This window comes from Cibotium barometz, chromosome 9 (genome assembly GCF_041138505.1).
Source record: "Cibotium barometz isolate CiBa-2024 chromosome 9, ASM4113850v1, whole genome shotgun sequence".
NCBI classification, from domain to species: Eukaryota; Viridiplantae; Streptophyta; class Polypodiopsida; order Cyatheales; family Cibotiaceae; genus Cibotium; species Cibotium barometz.
In genome coordinates, this window is record NC_141054.1 from 23,942,489 (window position 1) to 23,964,988 (window position 22,500).

Genomic DNA, 22,500 nt, shown 5'->3' on the forward strand with positions numbered 1-22,500 from the left:
GGTAGAGGTGGTATTGGAAACAAGGGCTCCCTCTTGGGCGGAGGAGGAAAAAGATGACTTCTTGGGATGAAACTGGTCATGCAACTGAGCGAAGCGTAGGAGTTGGCACTCACACTCACATAGGTTAGGCATAGGTTCTAAACTAATGGTCTGTGTGACAAAAGTGCTGCTCCTAGACTCTCCTCTATTTGGGTTCACATTATTCTAGGGATCGAAGGTAGTTGTTGGTACCATATGTTGAATCTGTGCTGCAGAAGAAGACACCCAGGTAGTGTTAGGTACATAAGCACTCAAAGGTACATACGAACATGACACGGTCTCCGGCTGAGTTGATGACGATGGATCTCCGGACAACCATGGTGGTACCTGTCCTCCTTGAGAGAATGTCCCAAACCGTAGTCCACGCTGTGGTTAGATTGCGAGCACTATCGTGCGCGCATCCCGAGCTCCCCCTCGTCGCTTGCGCCCTCCCCTTCACAAGCTTCGCCTCCCCCTCCTTCGCTTATGTGCACCCTCCTCACCCGTTGTGCTGCTCTGTGGTTGCCCATCCGCCTCTGTCTGTCCCCTTTCCTCTTCTGCGTAGAACTCCTCTCGCCTGCCCCGCTCCCCTGTGCTCGGCTAAGTTGAAGCCCCCCCCCCCCCCCCCTTCTCCTTCGCCCCTCTCCCTCTCTTTCGTCCCCCTCCTCGCCAGCTCCCCCCCCCCCCCCCCCCCCCCTGCCTGTCTCGCCTGTCCCGCCAGCACCCCCCCTCTCCTTCACCCCTCCTCGCCGTTCTGACAGCTCCCCCCTCTCCCTTTCTTTTGCCCCCCTCCACGTTGCTGGTTCCTCCCCTCTCCGCCCTCCCCCCCCTTGCCTTGTATCCCTTTCCTCGCAGGTTTTTTCAGTGCTTCGAGGCTCCTCTGTTTTCGACAAGTTCGGCTTCCTTCTGGTCTATTCCCTTAGGAGGACTCCATGGCAGCCGCTCCGTCATCCCCGACCGAAACCGCCGTTGCTTGCATTTCTTTCTACGAAGCAGATTTCAAGTTCTCGCCACGAAAGTTGCCTCTCTTGAGGCCTCCACCTTGGTTTGCAAAATTGTCGGTAGCCATCGTGTGCGCGGATAGCTCTGGGATCTCTTCCAGGCCAGCCTCATTGGCGAACCTGTGAAGATCACCGATATCCACACTCTGGGGTGCGGATACCACCAAGTGGAATTCAACTCGCCATCGGCGTCAGACCGGGTCATGCAGCTGAGTCCCCTTGCATTGTGTACGGCGCAGGCCTTCTTTGCACGGTGGCAACACGGCTTCGATATGGCGTCTGACCCATTGGTTGGCGTTTCGGGCTTCCGGTGATAGTTTGTTTTCCAGGCCTTAGGAAGGAGTACCTTCCTCTTTTCCCGGTGATTGGTGGTGCCATCGAGAGAGTCTGTACCGCATTGTATATCTCTTCCTAGCCTCCGGGGTAACCCCATACAACAGCGCGTGGAGTATTCAGGCCTCCGAGGCCAATGTTTCATTTGCAGGTAGATGGGCCATCTAGCCAGAGCTTGCCCTTGGCGGCAAGCTAGGAGGCCGTCCCCAGTGTTTCCTCCCCCCGGTTCTCGTGCTGATCCTCGTTAGGGGGCAGGGAGAGAGGTTGGCCCTCAGGCAGCAGAGCCCCAGGCGTGGACTTCGGATGACCCAGCTACCAGAGAGTGGCAGACGGCTGGCTCGCGCCCAGGCCACCAGATGACCACCCAAGCCGAGCATTGCTGTCGCGTGCGCCAACCTGGCAGATCTCAGGAGGATTCGGTTCTGTTAGAGAACCGCTATGAGCATTTATCTCAGGATGTTCGCGTTGGTGACGTGCCCTCGCCAGTCTCGGAGAGGGTTCTTCCTACCCCACAATATGGCGGCCGATTCCTCGTCGAGATCCCCCCCGACCCGCAGTGTTCTGAGAGGCCGTCTGGCCTCTTTGAGCCCTTAGTGAGCCCATCTCCACAGCCGTCCTCTCCGATGGATCTCTCCCGACAGCAGCACCCCTCCCCTGCCTTTCCACCCCTCCGCCCTCCCTCACCGCCTCCCTCACCTCCTCTCCTCCCTCCTCCCCTTGCTTCGTCACCCGCTCTACCTGCTACGGTTCCCCCCGCCCCGCCCTTATCTTCCTAGCCCCCCCCCCCCCCCCCCTTCTTTTTCTGCTTGTCAAGAGCACTCATCGCCCCCCAGCAGCCCCTGACTTGGAGCGGAGACAGCTGGCTGGATCCATCCGGCGCTTGATACACTGGTTCTTTTAGCCGGTAGAGATGACCATTGCCGCTTCCCCCCACGAGGGCTCTGCCGCTAGAGTTCCCAGGTTGGGCTCTCGGGATCCTCGGACCCATCAAAGATGGAGTGGAAACCTAAATCATGCCTCCGATGCCACATCCCCAAAGTTAAAGCGGAGTTAAGCATTGGTCTCTCCACCTTGACTGACATGCTGACACCAACATGCACATTTATGCCACTGGCATAGTTGGTGAGATTATGGTTAATATGCTGCCAGTGGTTTACACGCTGTGTGACTACCACTTTGTTTTACTAAAGTTATGGCATAGTTATAGTGTCAACTCATAGAGTCGGGTTCACAATATGGAACAACCTTAAATTGTTTAGTATAAGAGTAGTTTCCCTTATAGTATGTGCTTGTATCTTTATGTTGTGGTTGTAGAGAAGTAAGAAGATAGAAGAAAATTCAGCCATCCATCACTCTCTTATGTGTGCTTATCTACACGTGTGTGTGTGTGTGTGAGAGAGAACAAGTTTGCTTATAAGGAGCTCAAGCTCATCCTCTCCCCTATATTATTCTCATGGTATTAAAATGCCGGTTTGCATGAAGACCTCAAGAAGCAAATCAAGAGGTAAGCATAGAAAAGTGGTAAACGGGTTAGGATGATTTCATCTCTTTTCCTTTGATTCCCAAGCAAATCTCTAAAGGTTGCTAGCCATGGACAACAGCAGTAGTCATAGAACAAAAGGAGACATTGTCATATCTTATTGGGGAAGCTTATCGTTCGGGGGTTGCTTCCAGGCGGCGCTGAGCCTTGGAAAGAGCTCCTCTTGCAGCGGCGGCTGCAAGCTCGGGCGCCCCCAGTCGGGGGCACTTGGGCACCAGAGATTCGCTGGATCTTCATAGAGATGAGGAGGACAGGCCTCAGTAGAGGATGGGAGGACAGATTTGGTTTGAGTATCCTGAGAGCTTGGGAGCTGCTGAGACCGGGGCTCTCTCAGCGACCTCCTTGTTGTGTTGAGGAGCGGGCCAGACAGCCGCTCATCTGGAGCCCAGCGGTTCGCACAGAGCAGGGTCATATGCTGGGTTCTCGGCCTCGTCTAGCCTGGGGGCCTTTAGCGGCAGGCCCAGCTTGTAGTTTTGGAGACTGGCAGGCCTTCTGCAGTCTCCCAGAGGAGATCCAGGTGGAGAGGCTGAGTCACTTCAGAGGGGGGCTGATTATGAGAGATGATATTCAGGAGGCACTCACAGAGTAGTGGTTCACGCCTCTCGAGCCAGTGGCCCCACGGTGGATGGGAGCCTTCACATAGTTGGAGATCCTGATTGCTGTCAGAGCTTGCACTGAGGATGGCAGTTGCCTCTACTATGAGATTCAGGATGAGGGAAGACTCCAGAGAGTGGAGGTGGAGTCGCCTTTGGTTGCAGAGTGCACCTTTCAGAGGATTCGGGTAGTGGCCGCCGCTTCTCGGAAGTGGCATATTGACCCCGACCCTGCTGATGTGCTCCCGGATTGGCGCATACGGGCATATGCAGCGCGCCCCTTGGCCCGGCTACAGTGGGACCCCGGGGAGTATGAGTGGCATGATCCTTATGCATCCCTTGAGGCCACAGAGATTACCTTTTTCCAGTATTCTGTTCGGCTGGGGCGGCATATTTTGACGGCGAGGAGGACGGTCTCTCCAGCGGCAGCGGGGCATTGGCGGCTACAGGGACTCTCACAGGAGTTCCTGGATGATTTTTGGGCTCGGCTTTGGGCTAGTCGACAGGCCCACAGGATCTCGACTTTTCAGTGGCTGGTCGCCCACACAGGGGCTCAACAGTTGGCACTTGGCTTGTTTACAGCGGTCTTACAGCGGCATGCGTCCGATGCAGCCACCCTATGGAGACACAGAGACATTGCTTTTGGGATTGCCCTCAGGCGCAGTAGATTTGGCTGCGGATGCTGCGTATTCTAGCCCCCTCTCTCCAGAGGGTATGTTTACGTGGGGTGCCGCTGCTGTCACCAATTGGCCGACCATTTGGTCCATTCCCACATTTTTGTGTCTCGTTCACTTGAGGCCAGGCCGGTGTCTCATGTGAAGAGGCCAGTATTTTGCTGACATGGACGGGAGCCAGACTGGTGCCACCCGTGTGTTAGCAGGATGGTGTCGTATGGACGGGAGCCAGATCAGTGCCACCCGTGTATGACCTGGACTGTGTTCGATCCATGGGACTGTCACGCCATGGAAGAGCCAGTATTCGTGCCGTGTTTTACCTATGGGACTGTCACACCTAGGGAAACTCGTGCCTGGAACTGTGTCTTACCTATGGGACTGTCACTCCATAGGAAGACCAGGTTTTTATGTAATAAATGTCGTGCCAGTTTTGTGCCGACAAATATTTTGTACATGTTCCATGAACGGGAGATATGTCCATGTTACTATTTGCACATGCACACATATTTTGCATGTTTGAAACTGTTTTCGCATGACATGTATTCGTGTGTTTGCCTGCTTGACGTGTTACTTACTGAGCGGGGACGCCTGCCAGTGAGTCGTGAAGTGTGCCCTGTATTCTGACGAGTTTCAGTGCATGTGAACAGGTGGTAAGTATATGGTACATGTTGTTTTTAATGATTTAAATTCTAACCCTTTGATTTATAAGGTTAGGGGTTCACACTTACTTAAAAGTGGGCACCCCCTTTGGGCACCCACTTTGGGGCCAAGGTGGGGAGCCTCACTTTTAAGTGAGTGTGGGGGTGGGTGTCACCAACCCCCACTAATTCCCCACATGCAAGCTAAGGTTATCTCCACATTAATTTTATTAAAAAAAAGTTCCCTCATTCAAGCGTGGGAGGCAATCGTTTTTCTTTTGAGCGTGGATTTTCATCAACCGGCGCTGGCTTCCCTTCCGGCTGGCGACTAGCTTGCTGCAGGCGGCTCTTATAATCTGCACCTCTACGCTGCTGCTCCTCACAGGCGGCTGAGTGCATCTCTGCTGGCGACCACCTCCTACTCGGCTGAATATCATTGCTGGCTGCTTTGAGGCGTGGACTATCTACAGGCGGCTGACCCTGTTGCTGCTGCGCCTTTTCCCCAGGCGACTGTTGAAACCTGCAGAACAGGCTGCGCTTACCATTCCCTCAGGCGGCTGCTTTTGCTTTCAGACGTGGGCCAGCCATCTTTACAGGGCACTGCTACGTATGTGCTGCTACAGGCGTTCCTTTTCTCACAGGTGGCTGTACAGCTGATCGCTTCCCTTCCACACAGGCTGCATTACATCCCCAGGAGGCTGCCTCCATATGGTGCTGCCCTTGTAGGCGCCTGTGTGCTCCATGCTGTGGCCTCTCCTTCCTTGCAAGTGGGTACTCCTCCTTTCATAGCAGGCGGCTGTGGACTCTTGCGGTGGTGGTACATCATCTCCATTTGCGTTCTACAAGAGGACTTTGTATCTCCTGGTTGGCTTTAAACACCACAAGTCTTGGTCTTCTATCAACCAACTACAAGTAAGTGATTTTCAGATTTGAGTAAAGCATTTATATGTTTAAATCTGGTAAAAGATTCGTCCTGCTCGGCCTACACCCGTTCGGTGCCGGGTTGTCCAAGCTATATGGGCGAACCTCGGTCCAAAGGTGCTGAGATCGGGAGAGCCAGGCGTTAGTACGAGAGCGCCTGTCTGTGCGTGGTCTCGGAACACCAGTGTGGTGCTCTCCGCGGAGTCCAGTGAAAGCACAGGACCGTAGCGATTGGACCACACTAGTGGTCAATCTGCTTCGAGCTTCTACATCGAAATTCGAGTTATTTGTTTAATACTGTTTTCATATGTACATGGACATCATCTGGTTCTCAGAACCCATGGAGCATTGTATTCTTTAAATACTCCCAATAAATATATCACATATTGAGGGGGGGGTCGGCCCGTTCCGGCCCCAGTGCTGGTGTCCATCTTTCCATTTCTGTTCATTTAAATTTCAAGTTGTTTTAAGTTGTCCATTTCATATTTGTGGTTTTAAAAGTTGTGCTATTAAACGTGTAGGTGTCCAACTGAGTCTTTCCCACTTGACGGGATCGGTTTCATTGGTATCAGAGCCACGGTTGTTTCCCTCTTCCTAGTGGGGAAACGAACCTGTGTATTGGACATCCCGCTTTTAGCAAACTTTGAACACAATGGACAGCCAAGGCAACCCTTTGGAAGTACCAAATTCGAGGGGTCTCTCTAGTGCTTCTCGTGGGTCTGATGCCCTGCGAGGTAGACACAAGCCTCTTGAAAGGGTTCTGGATAGTGAATCCAAAGGTCAACTGTCTCCAGGAAAGACAGTTATGCTTGAACAAGACCCTGATGCTATGAGGGCCGAAATGGAACATATGAGAAAACTTTTGCAGGCTCAAGAGCAAGAATTGAAGTTTTTGCATGAAGATCCTCATCTGCAAAGTGCTATTGAAGCCAGGAAGGCTGATGCTATGGTTGATGTAACCTTTGAATCAATGGCTCGTGAAGTGGGCAAGAAACCAAGGGAGTTGGCACTTGCCTATCTCCTTCGCAAAGGTGATATCAAAGAGGGGGATGACGGAGAATTAAAATTCAGAAATCCACCTCGTTTGAAGCATGGAGATCCTGCATCCCAGAGGCTGAAATCTTATATGCAAAAGGAAGAGGTGACTGTCACCTCTCGTCATGCATCCTCTCCCCAAGGCACTAAGCCTGACAGAAATATGTATGCCAGTGCTCATGGAGGGCACGAAAGTCACATGCATGCAAGATATGTATCTCATGGTGACAGGTCTGCTTCCAGAAAAATTTTGCCTTCTGAGTTGTCTCATGGAGAGACCATGCCATATGCAGGTAAGTCACATGCATCTGAGCTTCGAGTTCGTGGAGCACATGCCACCGTGCCCCATGAAGCTTCTATGACGGCCCATGGAGCCCATGCAGACAGGGCTACCCCGTTGGATAAGGGGAAAAGAAAAAGAGAGGACCATGAGCCTCATGCCAGGAAGCTCAAGGAGTTCAAAGCAGGTGATAAATCTGTCAAATTTGATGTCTTTCATGGTGAACATGATGCTTCTAAGGTGCTAGCGTTTGTGGCACAGTTCGACATTGCTTTTAGCGATGAAGACTTTACAGAAAAGTCGAAGGTGCGCCATGCTAGTATGTTTCTGAAAGGCACTGCTGCCCATTGGTGGATCACCGAAAAGATCACCAAGGATCCCATCTCTACTTGGAAGGAATTCAAAGACAGATTTTATGCTCAGTTCTTGCCACCCAATGCAGAGCAAACTCTCACTCAAAAGTGGGACAGGCTGGAACAAAAAGATAATGAGAGTGTGCAACAGTATGTGAACAAATTTTGGAAAGTGTTGCTGGAAGTGACTCCCTTCATGCTAATCTCTGAGGAGGAAAGAAAGAGGAAGTTTCGTTCTGGATTGCAACCTGCTTATAGATCGGGTATTGAATTGCACCCAAAACATACGTTGCAACAACTCACAGCTTCTGCCCTTGCTACTGAGCAATTGGTGCTCAAGATCAAGCAAGATCAAGGAGGTTCCAAGGCAAAGGACAAGGCTGCCCCAAATCAGCAAAAGGGTGGACAGCCACCTAAAAAGAGCTTTCGGGAGCCTTACAAGGGTGGTAAAGCTGAAAATAAAGAACAGGGCCCAAGAAAGAACAAATTTGGATTAACCCCGGAGCAAAGAGAGCAATATGCTAAGGATGGAAAATGCTTTTCTTGTGGTAGCAAAGACCACATGTTCCGGCAATGCCCAGATCGCAAACCAAAGCACGAGGACAAGCATACTAAAGCAAATGTTCATGCAGTTCCTGATGTGCAAGGTAATACAGGTCATGATGCTAAAGAGAGAATGGTTTGCAAGGCATGGGGGCAAGTTAAGGATCAGCCCGCACTATTCATGTTTGATGACTGTGCAACTGACAATTTCATCTCTATGCAAATGGCAGCTGCATTGGGAATTGAGGTTGAAAACATGGGACCTCAGATTGAAGCTGAAGCTGCATTTATTGGCAAAGAGGTGCAGGTTACCCCTTTGATTGGGAAGTTGCGTATTCATATTCAGGGCTATCTTGATAATGAGCATTTTCTAGTTGCTCCTTTGAATGGATGTGATGTATTGTTGGGCAAGCCGTGGCATCATAGGCTTGAGCCCCGCAAAGACTACAAGTCCAATATGATTTCTTTTATGCATAAAGGCCGCATGCACTTTATTGATGCTGGCAAAGAAGGGGATTCTATCCCAGTTGTATCACACATCCAAATTAATAAAGCAATGAAAAAGAGTCTTTCTGTGTACTTGATTTTTGTGCGTGATAGTCTTGTGCCAAATCAACAAAATGTGGATGCTATGTCTAATGATAGGCTGAATTTTCTTAATGCATTCAAAGACTGTTTTGCTGACTCATTGCCAGGTGAATTACCTCCCCAAAGGCCCGAAGATCATTGCATAGATCTTGTGCCAGGTAGTTCTCCACCTAACAAACCCGCATACCGAGTGAGTGCTGCACAACAAGAAGAAATTATGAAGCAGGTTAATGAGCTTTTGGAGAAAGGTTTGGTTCAGCCCAGTTCCTCACCTTACTGCTCTCCTGTGCTTCTTGTTCAAAAGAAGGACGGATCATTCCGTATGTGTGTGGACTATAGGGCTTTGAACAAGCTTACCATCAAGAACAGATTTCCTATTCCACGTATTGATGATATCTTGGATAAGCTTGATGGCTCAGCTTGCTTTAGCAGACTTGATTTGAAGAGTGGTTATCACCAGATCCGAGTGGTGCCGCAAGATGTCCATAAGACTGCATTCAGGACAGCCTTCGGATTATATGAATTCTTGGTCATGCCTTTTGGTCTCACCAATGCTCCTGCTACTTTTAATCGTATGATGGATAGGATATTCCGATCCCATCGCAAGTTTACAGGAGTCTTCTTTGATGATATCTTGGTTTTCTCCAAGAATGAGCAGGAACACAGAACTCATTTGGTCACAGTGTTCGAAGAGTTGCGGAAGCATAAACTTTTCGTCAATGCCAAGAAAAGTGAATTTTTCCTTTCAGAGATTCATTATCTGGGACATATTGTATCCAAAAATGGAGTTACAATGGATCCTGCAAAGATAGAGACTATTCGGAATTGGCCCGAATTGCAAAACGTACATCAAGTACGTAGTTTTCTGGGATTATGTTCGTACTACAGGCGTTTCATAAGGCATTTTGCTATGATTGCAACTCCTCTACATGATCTCACGAAGAAGAAAACTGTTTTCAAATGGACTTCAAAGGAACAGGATGCCTTCTTGCAGCTCAAGCATGCGATCATATGTGGTCCAGTATTGATAGTTCCTGACTTGCACACGTCATTCGTGGTTGAATGTGATGCTTGTGGTGATTGCATAGGAGCTGTCCTAAATCAAGAAGGGCATGCAGTTGCATACGAGAGTCGTCGTTTGCATGATGCTGAGCTTCATATGGATATCTATGAGAAAGAGCTCTTGGCTGTAATTCACGCCTTAAAGATTTGGAAACATTATCTTCTTGGGGCTGAATTTGTAGTCAAGACAGATCATCAAAGCTTGAGATACTTTCTATCTCAAACCAAGCTTTCAGAGAAGCAGATGAGAATGGCAAATTTTCTTTCCATGTTTCATTTTCAGATTGTGCATACTCCAGGAAAGAAAAATGTCGTGGCCGATGCACTATCTAGGAGGCCTTATATTGCTGCAGTCTCAGTAGCCTCTCATGGAGATCTATCTGCTATGAGAGATTTGTATCATTTGGATGCTGATTTTTGCCATATATGGACTGATTTGATGGCTGGTCATTCACATGCCTCTTATGTTATCAATGAGGGTTCTCTCATGAAGGATAATTGCCTATGTGTGGTGAAGGATTTGCGTCCAAAGGTTATGGACGAATGTCACGCTCCACCTTATGCTGGTCATAGAGGTATTATGCCTACTACTCGCATGATTGAGAGGTATTTCTTTTGGCCAAGCATGCGTAAAGACATTGAGGTTTATGTGCGTGCATGTATTACTTGCCAAAAGGTGAAATTTGACAGGCAAAAGCCTCCAGGTTTACTTCAGCCATTGCCTATTCCCTCGCAACCTTGGGAAAGTATCACGATGGATTTTATTATGGATTTGCCTAGATCCCAGCATGGGAATGATGCTATTTGGACTATTGTGGACAGGTTTAGCAAGCAAGCTCACTTCTTGCCCGTCAAGAAAACCATCAAAGCTGATCATATGGTAAAGCTTTTTCTTCATAATATTTTCAAGCATCATGGTATGCCTAAATCCATTGTTGGGGATAGAGATCCCAGGACTACAAGCCTATTTTGGAGGGCTTTGTTTGATAATATGGGTACTAAGCTTGAGTTTTCATCAGCTTATCATCCCCAAACGGATGGCCAAAGTGAAGCTGCAAATTCAGCAGTGTTGGATTTATTGAAATGTTATGTGGCAGATCAAAAGAGTGCATGGGAGAAGTATCTTCCACTTGTTGAGTTTGCCTACAACAATACGATCCATGCTTCCACAGGAAAGGCTCCGTTTGAGATTATTTATGGCAGAGTGGTCTTGCCACCCATCCTTCGTACCAAGGATGAGATTTTTGCTGCTGATGAATATGTTCGTGACTTGGATGTTGCCTTTGGTCAAGTGCGGACAGCCATTGCAAGATCTCAGGATAAGCATAAAAAGGCTGCTGACAAGCATAGAAGGGACATGGAAGTCAAAGAAGATGATTGGGTATTGCTGAAATTTGAGAAGGCTAGGCTTCGAAAGAGGCCAGGACGAGAAGGATCATATCCTAAGCTTTCTCCTCGCTATTATGGACCCTTCAAGGTGATTCACAAGATCAATGAAGTGTCATACAGGCTTGCTTTACCTAGTCATTGGAAGATTCACAATGCTTTTCATGTGAGTCTATTTCGGAAATATGTGGGGCCAGATCCTGATGAGCCTGTCACAGAAGATCCGCCAGAAATTGAAGAGCTTGAGGAGATCCTCCAGCCAGAACAGATTGTTTTTCACAAGGAGAGAAAGCTACCTCAGGAAAGCTTTCCAGGAGATACCTTGTGAAGTTTAAGAATTATTTGCCTATTGATGCCAAATGGGTAAATGAGGATTATTTTGCAGATTATCCGCAATTGTTGCAGGCATATCTTGAGGCTTTTAAGTTGAGGTCAACTCTTTAGAAGCCCGGGGGGATGTCACCAATTGGCCGACCATTTGGTCCATTCCCACATTTTTGTGTCTCGTTCACTTGAGGCCAGGCCGGTGTCTCATGTGAAGAGGCCAGTATTTTGCTGACATGGACGGGAGCCAGACTGGTGCCACCCGTGTGTTAGCAGGATGGTGTCGTATGGACGGGAGCCAGATCAGTGCCACCCGTGTATGACCTGGACTGTGTTCGATCCATGGGACTGTCACGCCATGGAAGAGCCAGTATTCGTGCCGTGTTTTACCTATGGGACTGTCACACCTAGGGAAACTCGTGCCTGGAACTGTGTCTTACCTATGGGACTGTCACTCCATAGGAAGACCAGGTTTTTATGTAATAAATGTCGTGCCAGTTTTGTGCCGACAAATATTTTGTACATGTTCCATGAACGGGAGATATGTCCATGTTACTATTTGCACATGCACACATATTTTGCATGTTTGAAACTGTTTTCGCATGACATGTATTCGTGTGTTTGCCTGCTTGACGTGTTACTTACTGAGCGGGGACGCCTGCCAGTGAGTCGTGAAGTGTGCCCTGTATTCTGACGAGTTTCAGTGCATGTGAACAGGTGGTAAGTATATGGTACATGTTGTTTTTAATGATTTAAATTCTAACCCTTTGATTTATAAGGTTAGGGGTTCACACTTACTTAAAAGTGGGCACCCCCTTTGGGCACCCACTTTGGGGCCAAGGTGGGGAGCCTCACTTTTAAGTGAGTGTGGGGGTGGGTGTCACCAACCCCCACTAATTCCCCACATGCAAGCTAAGGTTATCTCCACATTAATTTTATTAAAAAAAAGTTCCCTCATTCAAGCGTGGGAGGCAATCGTTTTTCTTTTGAGCGTGGATTTTCATCAACCGGCGCTGGCTTCCCTTCCGGCTGGCGACTAGCTTGCTGCAGGCGGCTCTTATAATCTGCACCTCTACGCTGCTGCTCCTCACAGGCGGCTGAGTGCATCTCTGCTGGCGACCACCTCCTACTCGGCTGAATATCATTGCTGGCTGCTTTGAGGCGTGGACTATCTACAGGCGGCTGACCCTGTTGCTGCTGCGCCTTTTCCCCAGGCGACTGTTGAAACCTGCAGAACAGGCTGCGCTTACCATTCCCTCAAGCGGCTGCTTTTGCTTTCAGACGTGGGCCAGCCATCTTTACAGGGCACTGCTACGTATGTGCTGCTACAGGCGTTCCTTTTCTCACAGGTGGCTGTACAGCTGATCGCTTCCCTTCCACACAGGCTGCATTACATCCCCAGGAGGCTGCCTCCATATGGTGCTGCCCTTGTAGGCGCCTGTGTGCTCCATGCTGTGGCCTCTCCTTCCTTGCAAGTGGGTACTCCTCCTTTCATAGCAGGCGGCTGTGGACTCTTGCGGTGGTGGTACATCATCTCCATTTGCGTTCTACAAGAGGACTTTGTATCTCCTGGTTGGCTTTAAACACCACAAGTCTTGGTCTTCTATCAACCAACTACAAGTAAGTGATTTTCAGATTTGAGTAAAGCATTTATATGTTTAAATTTGGTAAAAGATTCGTCCTGCTCGGCCTACACCCGTTCGGTGCCGGGTTGTCCAAGCTATATGGGCGAACCTCGGTCCAAAGGTGCTGAGATCGGGAGAGCCAGGCGTTAGTACGAGAGCGCCTGTCTGTGCGTGGTCTCGGAACACCAGTGTGGTGCTCTCCGCGGAGTCCAGTGAAAGCACAGGACCGTAGCGATTGGACCACACTAGTGGTCAATCTGCTTCGAGCTTCTACATCGAAATTCGAGTTATTTGTTTAATACTGTTTTCATATGTACATGGACATCATCTGGTTCTCAGAACCCATGGAGCATTGTATTCTTTAAATACTCCCAATAAATATATCACATATTGAGGGGGGGGTCGGCCCGTTCCGGCCCCAGTGCTGGTGTCCATCTTTCCATTTCTGTTCATTTAAATTTCAAGTTGTTTTAAGTTGTCCATTTCATATTTGTGGTTTTAAAAGTTGTGCTATTAAACGTGTAGGTGTCCAACTGAGTCTTTCCCACTTGACGGGATCGGTTTCAGCTGCTTGGCCGACTTCGTCAGGGCCTGCTATGGGCTATGAGATGGTGCAGGGCAGTCGGGCCATCAGATTTATTAGGGGCCAGCCTCGCCTGGTTCCGGCACCGGATTTCTCGTCCGCCAGCTGGACACAGGAGAGGGATTTACGATGGGAGCTCCTTAGCAGCCTCACCATCTGGTTCACCTGGAGGGCCCGGTGCTTTACGGCCTTTGAGGGGAGACTGGAGCCACCAATAGAGACTGTACGGGGGATTTGGCAGGAGTTGATCCACACCCTGAGAGGACAGTACGACCGCATCCGGGGAGACTCGGATGAGGCGATCTTGCGGCGCCAGGCCTTTCACACCACTTGGCGCTGTGGCCCCTTCTACACCTTACACACGGGATCCCCCCGTTGGCACTACAGGCCACCTGTTTGGCTCTTCCCCTCTCCTATTGTATGATTTAGCCTCTCAGTCCTTTGTACTGATGCTTGTATTTTGCAGCACCTAGGGAGAGTCTCCCGGGCTGCCATACTGTTTTCACTGCTCTGTTTCTCTTATGAGCAGGAGAGATCTTTTGTAGCCCTATGGGCGTTTTTTATATAACTAATGAAAGGATCTTTTCTCGAAAAAAAAAAAAGTTTGGCCGGCCTAGTGTGAAAACTAGTCACTTGCATATAAGTCATTTTTGACAATAAGCAATGGACAATCATTCCGTTGCAATAATTTTCTTGTGAGCTCCCCTTCTTCTCTCTTCTTGTCATGTGCAAGACATGTGTTGGCTAACCCCAGGACTAATCTATGAAGGGGGCAACACATAAAGATCAGATTCAGAAGCTATTGTAGCTAGTTTTGGCAGGGAAAGACTGTTGGATGGACCAGGAGGCTGTCGGCCAGTTAATAGAGAGGAGATCTTGTGTCGGCTCTAGCAAGTTGATTTATTGTGTCCAGGGACCTGGCTGACAATAGGTCGGCCAGTCCAAAGTTGCTTCCAAGGCCTATAAAAGCAGGTGATTGGCTCACAGATAGGCATCTCATTCCTTCTGGGGAATGTGGTCATAGACCAGGGGTAGTTAGGTGTTTTCTACCTTTTCCAAGGCAGCCTATGGCTATAGGACTTGTACTACCTTTTTGTACATTATGAATATATTGAATACTTGGCTATCTCTCTCTCTTCTCTCTTATCTATCTGTTTGTGTTTTGCATCAGCATGTTCTAGGAAGGTGTTTAGGGCTGAAAGAAGACTCTTAGAGCTTTTGCATGTGACATTGGTATCAGAGCTTACTTCAAGTGTAAAGATTCAGCAAGAAACCAGCTAGATAAAGATTCTTGCTTGCTTGTATGCTTTTGGATTCTTACATGCTAGATGGATGCTTGTTCGAATAGGTTTGATTGTAGGTTTCTCTTTCATTAGCTTCTTCTTCCTTTGCCTTTTGTGAGCGAGAACCATCGCGAAGGGCCATCTCCTTGTGTCTCTAGCTAGGTATGGATAGCTCTCCCTTCACCCTTTTGGCGAAGGAGCATTCCAGTGTGACAATCGAGTGAGGACGCGATAGACGAGCTAGCGCACCCACATAGGGAAGTTGTAGTTTGCGGTTCGAAGGCAAGACCCAACAACATATGCTTCGGCAAGGCTAAGGTGAGCTCTTGATTGGAAGAGAACCTCACTCTTCTTACCATTGATGTAGAGCTTATGTTATTGAAACTGCTAAAAAACTATGGCAAGGTGAGCTTGATGTTCCTCTTCCATCTTTGAGAATACTAGTTCTTGTCTCGAAGGTGTCTGTGAATCTCTAAATTTTCTGAAAAAGGTGGGTTATCATGTGGGGCCTTTCACCATTTGGTTCATCTCTATTTTTGGAGCCACTTCTATGGGACTCACTCCATAGAGCGGCCAGATATGTGCCATGTTCACATGGGGCCAGGCCAGTGTCCCATGTGAAAGGGCCAGTTTTATGGTGTCACATGGACGGGAGCCGGATTAGTGCCACCCGTGTGCGACCAGTGTTGCGTCACATGGACGGGAACCAGTTTCGTGCCACCCGTGTGTAATTTGCTTCGTGCTGTATGGGAGGGAACCTGTTGGTGCCACCCGTGTATGGCCAAGATGGTGTCTTGCCTATGGGACTATCACTCCATAGGAAGACCAGGACATATTTATTTATATTTGTCGCGCTAGTTTTGTGCCCGACAGGAACCTCTTGTACAAGTTTCATGAAAGGGAGATTTCGTCCATTATTTGTGCACATGCATTTATGCTTGCATGCATAAATTTGTTTTTGCATGACTTGTTTGCGTGTGTCTGCCTGTTATGTTGTGCCAGTACACTAGATGGGGATTGTGCCCCTAGTGTACCGTGGAATGCTATTTGCTGACTTGGTGGTGTGGCGTGTGAACAGGTAGTAAGTAATATTGTTTTTCCCTTTTCAAAATGTAAAAATCTATAAGTTATAGCCAACCTTATATTTATAAGGCAATGTGTTCACACACATTTAAAAGAAGGACTGGACATTTTCTAGTGTGGGTGCCCATAGTATTAAATGGGTATTAAGGTTTTATAACCTTTGATAAAGGCTTTGCATGAAACATTTTTTTAGTACTTTTTCCCACGTGTGTGGCTGGTGGTTTTTTCTCTCCATCTCATGCTGGCTGCTCCCTCTCTCCATTGCCTCTCTCCCCAAAAGGCTGAATTTAGTGCTGTATGTGCTTTAGCCGTATTGATTTCAAGAGTGGTTATCACTAGATACGAGTGGGGCCACAGGATGTCCACAAAACTGCATTCAGGACAGCTTTTGGATTGTATGAATTTTTGGTGATGCCTTTTGGTCTCACCAATGCCCCAGCCACATTCAATCGTATGATGGATAGGATATTCCGATCCCATCGAAAATTCACAGGTGTATTCTTTGATGACATCTTGGTTTTCTCCAAGAATGAGCAGGAGCATAGGACTCATTTGGCCACAGTGTTTGAAGAGTTACGGAAGCATAAACTCTTCATTAATGCCAAGAAAAGTGAGTTCTTCCTTTCAGAGATACACTATTTGGGTCACATTGTATCCAAGGATGGTGTAAGAATGGATCCTGCCAAGATTGAAACCATTCAGAATTAGCAAAATGTACATCAAGTACGTAGTTTTCTGGGTTTATGTTCATATTATAGATGCTTCATAAGGCATTTTGCCATGATTGCCACGCCTCTACATGATCTCACGAAGAAGAAAGCCACTGTTAAATGGACCCCGAAAGAGCAGGATGCCTTCTTGCAATTCAAGAATGCTATCATATGTGGACCCGTATTCATTGTTCCCGACTTGCAAAGCTCATTTATAGTGGAATGTGATGCTTGTGGCGATTGTATAGGGGTTGTCCTAAATCAAGAAGGTCATGCAGTTGCATATGAGAGCCTTCGATTGCATGATGCCGAGCTTCATATGGATATCTATAAGAAAGAGCTCTTGGCTGTAATTCATGCCTTAAAGATATGGAAACATTATCTTCTTGGGGTTGAATTTGTAGTTAAGACAGATCATCAAAGCTTGAGATACTTTCTATCTCAAACAAAGCTTTCAGAGAAGCAGATGAGAATGGCAAACTTTCTTTCCATGTTTCATTTTTAGATAGGTGAAAGCTCCTCGTGGAAAGAAGAAAGGGTTGTTACAACCCTTGCCAATTCCTGAGGGTCCTTTCCAAGATATTTCAATGGACTTTGTCACGAATATGCCTCCCAGTCCGAGTAAGCGTAATACACAGTGCTTAACTATTGTTGATAGATATAGCAAATTTGTTATGCTTATTCCTTGCAGGGTCAATGTGACCCGAGGGTGTTGCCCAGTTGTTCATTCGGCATTGGTACCCGATTGGCGGGATTTCTAGGATTTCACCCACAGACGGACGGCCAGACAGAGATATACAACCAGTTGGCCTTTGATGTGCTGAAGTGTTATGTCCACGATCAGCAATGTAAGTGGGAATCTTATTTGCCTTTAGTTCAAGCTGTTTTGAATGATTCTTTTTCTTCAGCTATTGGCAGGACTCATATGAGGCAGCGTTTGGAAGACCTTTCTAGTCGTTGTTGACCAGGACCACGTCTTCCGTACCTGAAGCGAACAGAGTGACGGAGTCTTACCAAGAGATTTTAGAGTCAGTAAAAGACAGATTGGCTAAAGCGCAAGAGGCCTACACTCGACGGGCTAATAAAAACCGAAGGGATATGAAGTTTTCGGAAGGGGATTGGGTGTATCTTCAGATTATGAAGCAAAGGGTGAAGCAGGTGCGCAAGCAATGCCCAAAGTTGTCTTTCAGGAGCTTCAGACCTTTTTCCATCCAGAAGAAGATTAATGAGGTTTCCATGCAGTTAAAGCTACCTCTGAGTTGGACTATGCACGATGTGTTTCACGTCCGTTGGTTAAAGCCATATGCAGGTCCTATCCCTTCAAAAGTTAAAGACGAGGCGGAACCATATATTATTGATGAGGCAGAAGTTATTGTTCCAGAACAGATCCTTCTGCACCGTTTCAAGCATGGCTCTGGTCGAAGGCAAAGACAGTTCCTCACGAAGTTTCAGGACCGAGGGACCCACGAAGCCGTATGGCTTGACAAAGAGTTTTTCGAAGACTATTCGGCGTTATTGACGGATTATTTGGAGGCTATGCAGCTTCCGTCAAGTTAAGCAGAAGCGGATGTCACGTGCATCCCGCACTTGGATGCCACGTAGACATATCTGTACAGAAGGTGCATTACCTGGGATGGTAAACTGGTCCCATGTGAGCCTAGTTCAGGACGAGTAAGCCAGGGATCCATCACAGTCGTCCGAGGTTAGGTGTGCATTGTCCTGCACAGGAGTCCAAGGTCAGGTGTGCATTGTCTTGCACATGAAACACTGCCAGTCCGCGCTGTGAGTCTCCCTCTTGAATGATGTCAGTGATTTTGTGTATCTGGTATGGTACTGGATGCCAGATCATTGTGTAGGTAGTCAGGGTTTGCTTTTAGGAAAAGGGGCCAGCCCATAGGGCTACCCCAAGTCCTTGTGTGGGCATGGGGATAGTGTAAAACCATCCCCATGAGGGCCAAGAAGGCCCTGGTTGAACCCACCAGCCATGGAGGGGCTGTAGGACAGCCCCAGGAGCATGCCAGGGGCAGCTGACAGCACATCCAGCATTATGATGGCCGTAGGGCAAGTGTGGGGCAGCCCACACAGGCTGCCCAGCCCTCAAAACAGAAGGGATTCAGTGCCCAGCCCCTAGGGAATCATGCACCTGATGCCCAGTCAGCCATGAAGAGATGCGCAACATTTCTATTATTTTATTCAGCATTTTATGCTAATATTCAGTTGTGGGCAGAATTCAGAACTGGCCGCGTGGTTAATACTGGCCGACTGCTATTATTGGGAGTATAAATAGGTGAGCCCACAATTCATTGTGTTATCTCATAATTCACCAAGTGCTAAGGCAATCAAGGGCCAGGACAGCCAAGGAGTGCTAACGCAAAGGGTGAAGGACTGCAGGTCAAGGGCAGAGTTATCTCAGCCAAGAAAGGTCAAGTTTTTCTGTATTTTCTTTTAGATTTACATCATTCTAATAAAGCAAATACACCATTCGTGGTGGGGGCCCTACAGAGGGTATTTGGGACCCAATACTGTGTCCTCTCCTCTCTCCCTCTCTCCCTCTCTCTCTCTCTCTCTCTATTTTCTGCACATCTTCATTCAGTTTTGTGCGTTAATTCCTTTGCGAAAAGTGTGCTGATTTCTGAGCATTGAAGTTACCGATCTCCCCTGAAGCTTCCGCATGTTACAATGCGATCGACGAAGGAAGCTAGAGCATTTGTCAACTCAAAGGGAACAATCAAATACTCAAAAAGCCCAAGTGAAGTCTTGAGAGCAATGTTGTGCACATCTTGGATTTGATGTCTTCTCTTTCAATTAGGTCTATGGGGTCAAGAAATCCTCCTGCAAATGTAGTACGTAACATTGATGTCAATAGCCTGCTATCCGTACAATGCTTGTGGCTGATACAGGCCCACATCAGCAACCCGCAGCCCCCACACCTTTGTTTAGCAGAATTCCGGTGTCCTGATATCCGTATGGCATACAGATGTCTGCAGTCCTCTTGTCTGGTGTAACTTAGTATGTAGTGGTCCATACAGTCTCCAGTTTTGTTAGTCTTCACGTGCTATTCTTGTTGCCGTACTGCATTTCTGCTCTGCCCACGTTATAAGTTTTACAGCGGGGCATCTATACGATTATCTTGGCCATACACCTGCACAAGCTTCCATACAGGTCCGTACAGCAGTGTGTTAGTTCACAACAGATCTTATGGAGGCTTGGGATTGGCAATCAGCCTTAAATACTCCCAGTTGTGCTTTTTCCCATCAATTTTCCCAAACGCTTCTGCCTTAACTATCCTGACCATACACTTCTTGTGCAAGCTTCCATACAGTTCTGTACACAACAGTAGACTGTAGATCAATGCACCAAGATCTTATGTAATAGGCAAACACGACATAAATTACGTAAACAATTTATCCAAAAAAATCCTCATCCTCCAAAGCTTTGTACAAAACTTACAAACATGAAATCCTTTCTTGATCTGTGATCGATCATGGAACCAATATTATGCCATCAACACACACGTTTTCATGTGAACATGAAAGAGACAAACTGGTAGCCCGTTTCAAGCCCATTAGTGTAGCCAGGACTTGAAAAAAGATGATGTGGTCAAAGTGGACTTTCTACCATGCTTGAGCATACTTGCATACATCGAATGTACATACATGAGAATGTTGATGGCTGGAAGTGCAAATTGCAGTTGAGGAAAAATTGTGAGATGATCAACTTTCCATGAAGACAGCTGAATGTTGAGAAGAGTGGTGAAGGATTTAGAAAGAAGGCGTGGAACCCCTTTGTCTGCAATGGGAAGAAGTCCAGGAGGCCCAACAAGGCAGCACAAGGAGGCTATTGTCTGCACAGTGAGAAGAGCACCTGAAGCAAGCCCAAGACACTTGGACTTTAGTTTGGAAAGGACGGCCATTGTTTGAGAAGCTGCACTGGCCAATAGGCGAGTTTGCTCTAATACATCTACATAAGGCACGGTGCCTTTATGAGAATCACTTATGTCTTCTGCTCCTATTATTGTTTCTTTCTTCCTCATCCATGTCTAGTCTTAATTTTGTGCTCAGAAGTTAAAGATAATGTTTTTTTTTGTGTTTGTAATCACTTACTCTACTTTACTATTGATTCAATTAAACTTGTAGTAATCAAATGATACTATGGAACAGTATTTGGTAGATGGGGGATGGGCTCAAGGAGGGCGGTTGATTGCTTGCACACAGCCAAGGCGGATAGCTGCACAGGTACACCTTCTCAATCCAAGGGGGGTCTGAGCTGTTTTCTTCTTATTGGTTTCAGCTACATGCTTTGTGTGGATTCTAATCATTCGTAAGACAGACAGTTGCAGCTCGGGTGGCTGAGGAAATGCATGTAAATCTGGGACAAGAAGTAGGCTACTCAATCCGCTTTGAAGATATGACGACAGCGGTATGTCTTATGTCAATCCTACAGCTGGGAGCATTTTGATTAACATTTCCTTTAAGCTACAAACCTGTCTTTTTTGTGTTGCATTTTCATTATGCTGGGGTTTCATAATGTCACGAGTTCTTTGGGTCATGACTCATGAATTGAACCACCTGATGTCCATGTTTAGTGAATTAACAGTTCGGTGTCTGTAAAGCAAAAGCTTTCATGCTTAAAGCTGAGCCCTCTCAAGGATCCTAGTAGAAGTCATCGCCATGTTTATGTAGGATGTTCTTGTGGTAAGGATCCCAAAGATTTTGTGGTGGGAGTGGTTATCAACTTCAAGGAAAAAAGAAGATTATTATGCAAGGTGATCTTCCTCGAGATGTGGGGTTTCCACTTGCATTCTGGGAATCAGGGAGGATCATAATAGAGGACTAAATCCATGGTTCTGTAGCTGTATTTGGGAACCCACTTATACCATTAATGCAATTAAGCTTTTAGTTAAATAGCCACACACAAGACATAACAAGAAAAATAACGGACACCACATATGGGCTTTCAACTAGAACAGTCTTCGAACCCTTTTGTTCCATCCTTGTAGCGTGCATCAAGAGGGTGGTGAACTCCAAGGAGGTGGCAGCAGCCAATGAGGTGATGTGGTGAAGGTGTTTGTTTGTCTAGGACGAAGAGGTCATGGATTCAAAACCCCACTAGGTGCTTCCTTGGCGGTATCGCGTACGGGCATATAAAAAAGTGTTTACAGGCGGTGAAAAATGGTAGCTACGGGAGGATCTTGGGCCTACGGCGAGTTGGAAAAAAAGTCGCCCTCTGCCCAAAGCCTGTTGCCCTCCGCTGCCATCGCTCCCTACTTCCGCCTTTGCCGTGGCCCAGAGCCCGTTGCTCCCTAGTCCAACCCCGGACTAATGGTTGAACCATCAACCAGAAGCCACTCTCACCCTTACTTCATCGCGCATCGGGCCGGCTCTTGTCTTCACCCATGTCCTTGAGCCTAACTTAAGAAAGTCAAGAAGTAGCCAAAGCCAAAAATGTCCTGATCGAGCAGGTATGGATTGCAAGGGAAATTTAAAAAAGTGCTCGACAAGATTGATACCCAGGTCAATGCAAGTATGGAACCAAATGGACGCGGTGTGCTTACCAGAGACTGCCTACGGCTGCTGAAAGAAATTTTGACTATCCAGGGAGATCACCGCGAATGGGAGATGTTAGAAATACGAGAGGAGATGGCTAAGATGCAAGAACAACATGCTAGATAGCTAGATGGAATGGAGAAAGAGATGCCAGGCTGAATGGAGAAATACAAGACTGCAAGAAGGAAGAAGAAATCAGTCCCTCCATCCTCTCTGAAGTTGCAGACCTCGAGCTGAAGCTTTAGGACATTGTGGAGACCAAAAGGGGGATTGAATGAGGATGGGCTGCAGTAGTGAAAAAAGAAGTTGAGGAGTGGAGAGAGGTCACCAATAGACATAGGACATCACACATGCCCACTGTTATTCATGACATGATTGAGA

General features: G+C 47.5%; 1 protein-coding gene across 9 annotated transcripts in view; it reads left to right on the plus strand.

The window, feature by feature from the left end:
• Positions 1-22,500, plus strand: part of LOC147635350 (RNA helicase family protein) — a 101,653-nt gene that overhangs the window by 7,044 nt on the left and 72,109 nt on the right. For all 9 annotated transcript variants that reach the window (XR_015266645.1, XR_015266641.1, XR_015266643.1 and 6 more), the window contains exons 3-4: positions 20,734-20,808; positions 20,903-20,992. Coding sequence is in view for 4 of the 9 variants with exons in the window: in XM_086802592.1 (XP_086658718.1) it covers positions 20,734-20,808; positions 20,903-20,992 (165 nt within the window). In the remaining 5 variants the exon portion in view is untranslated. The remainder of the gene's footprint in view (positions 1-20,733; positions 20,809-20,902; positions 20,993-22,500) is intronic.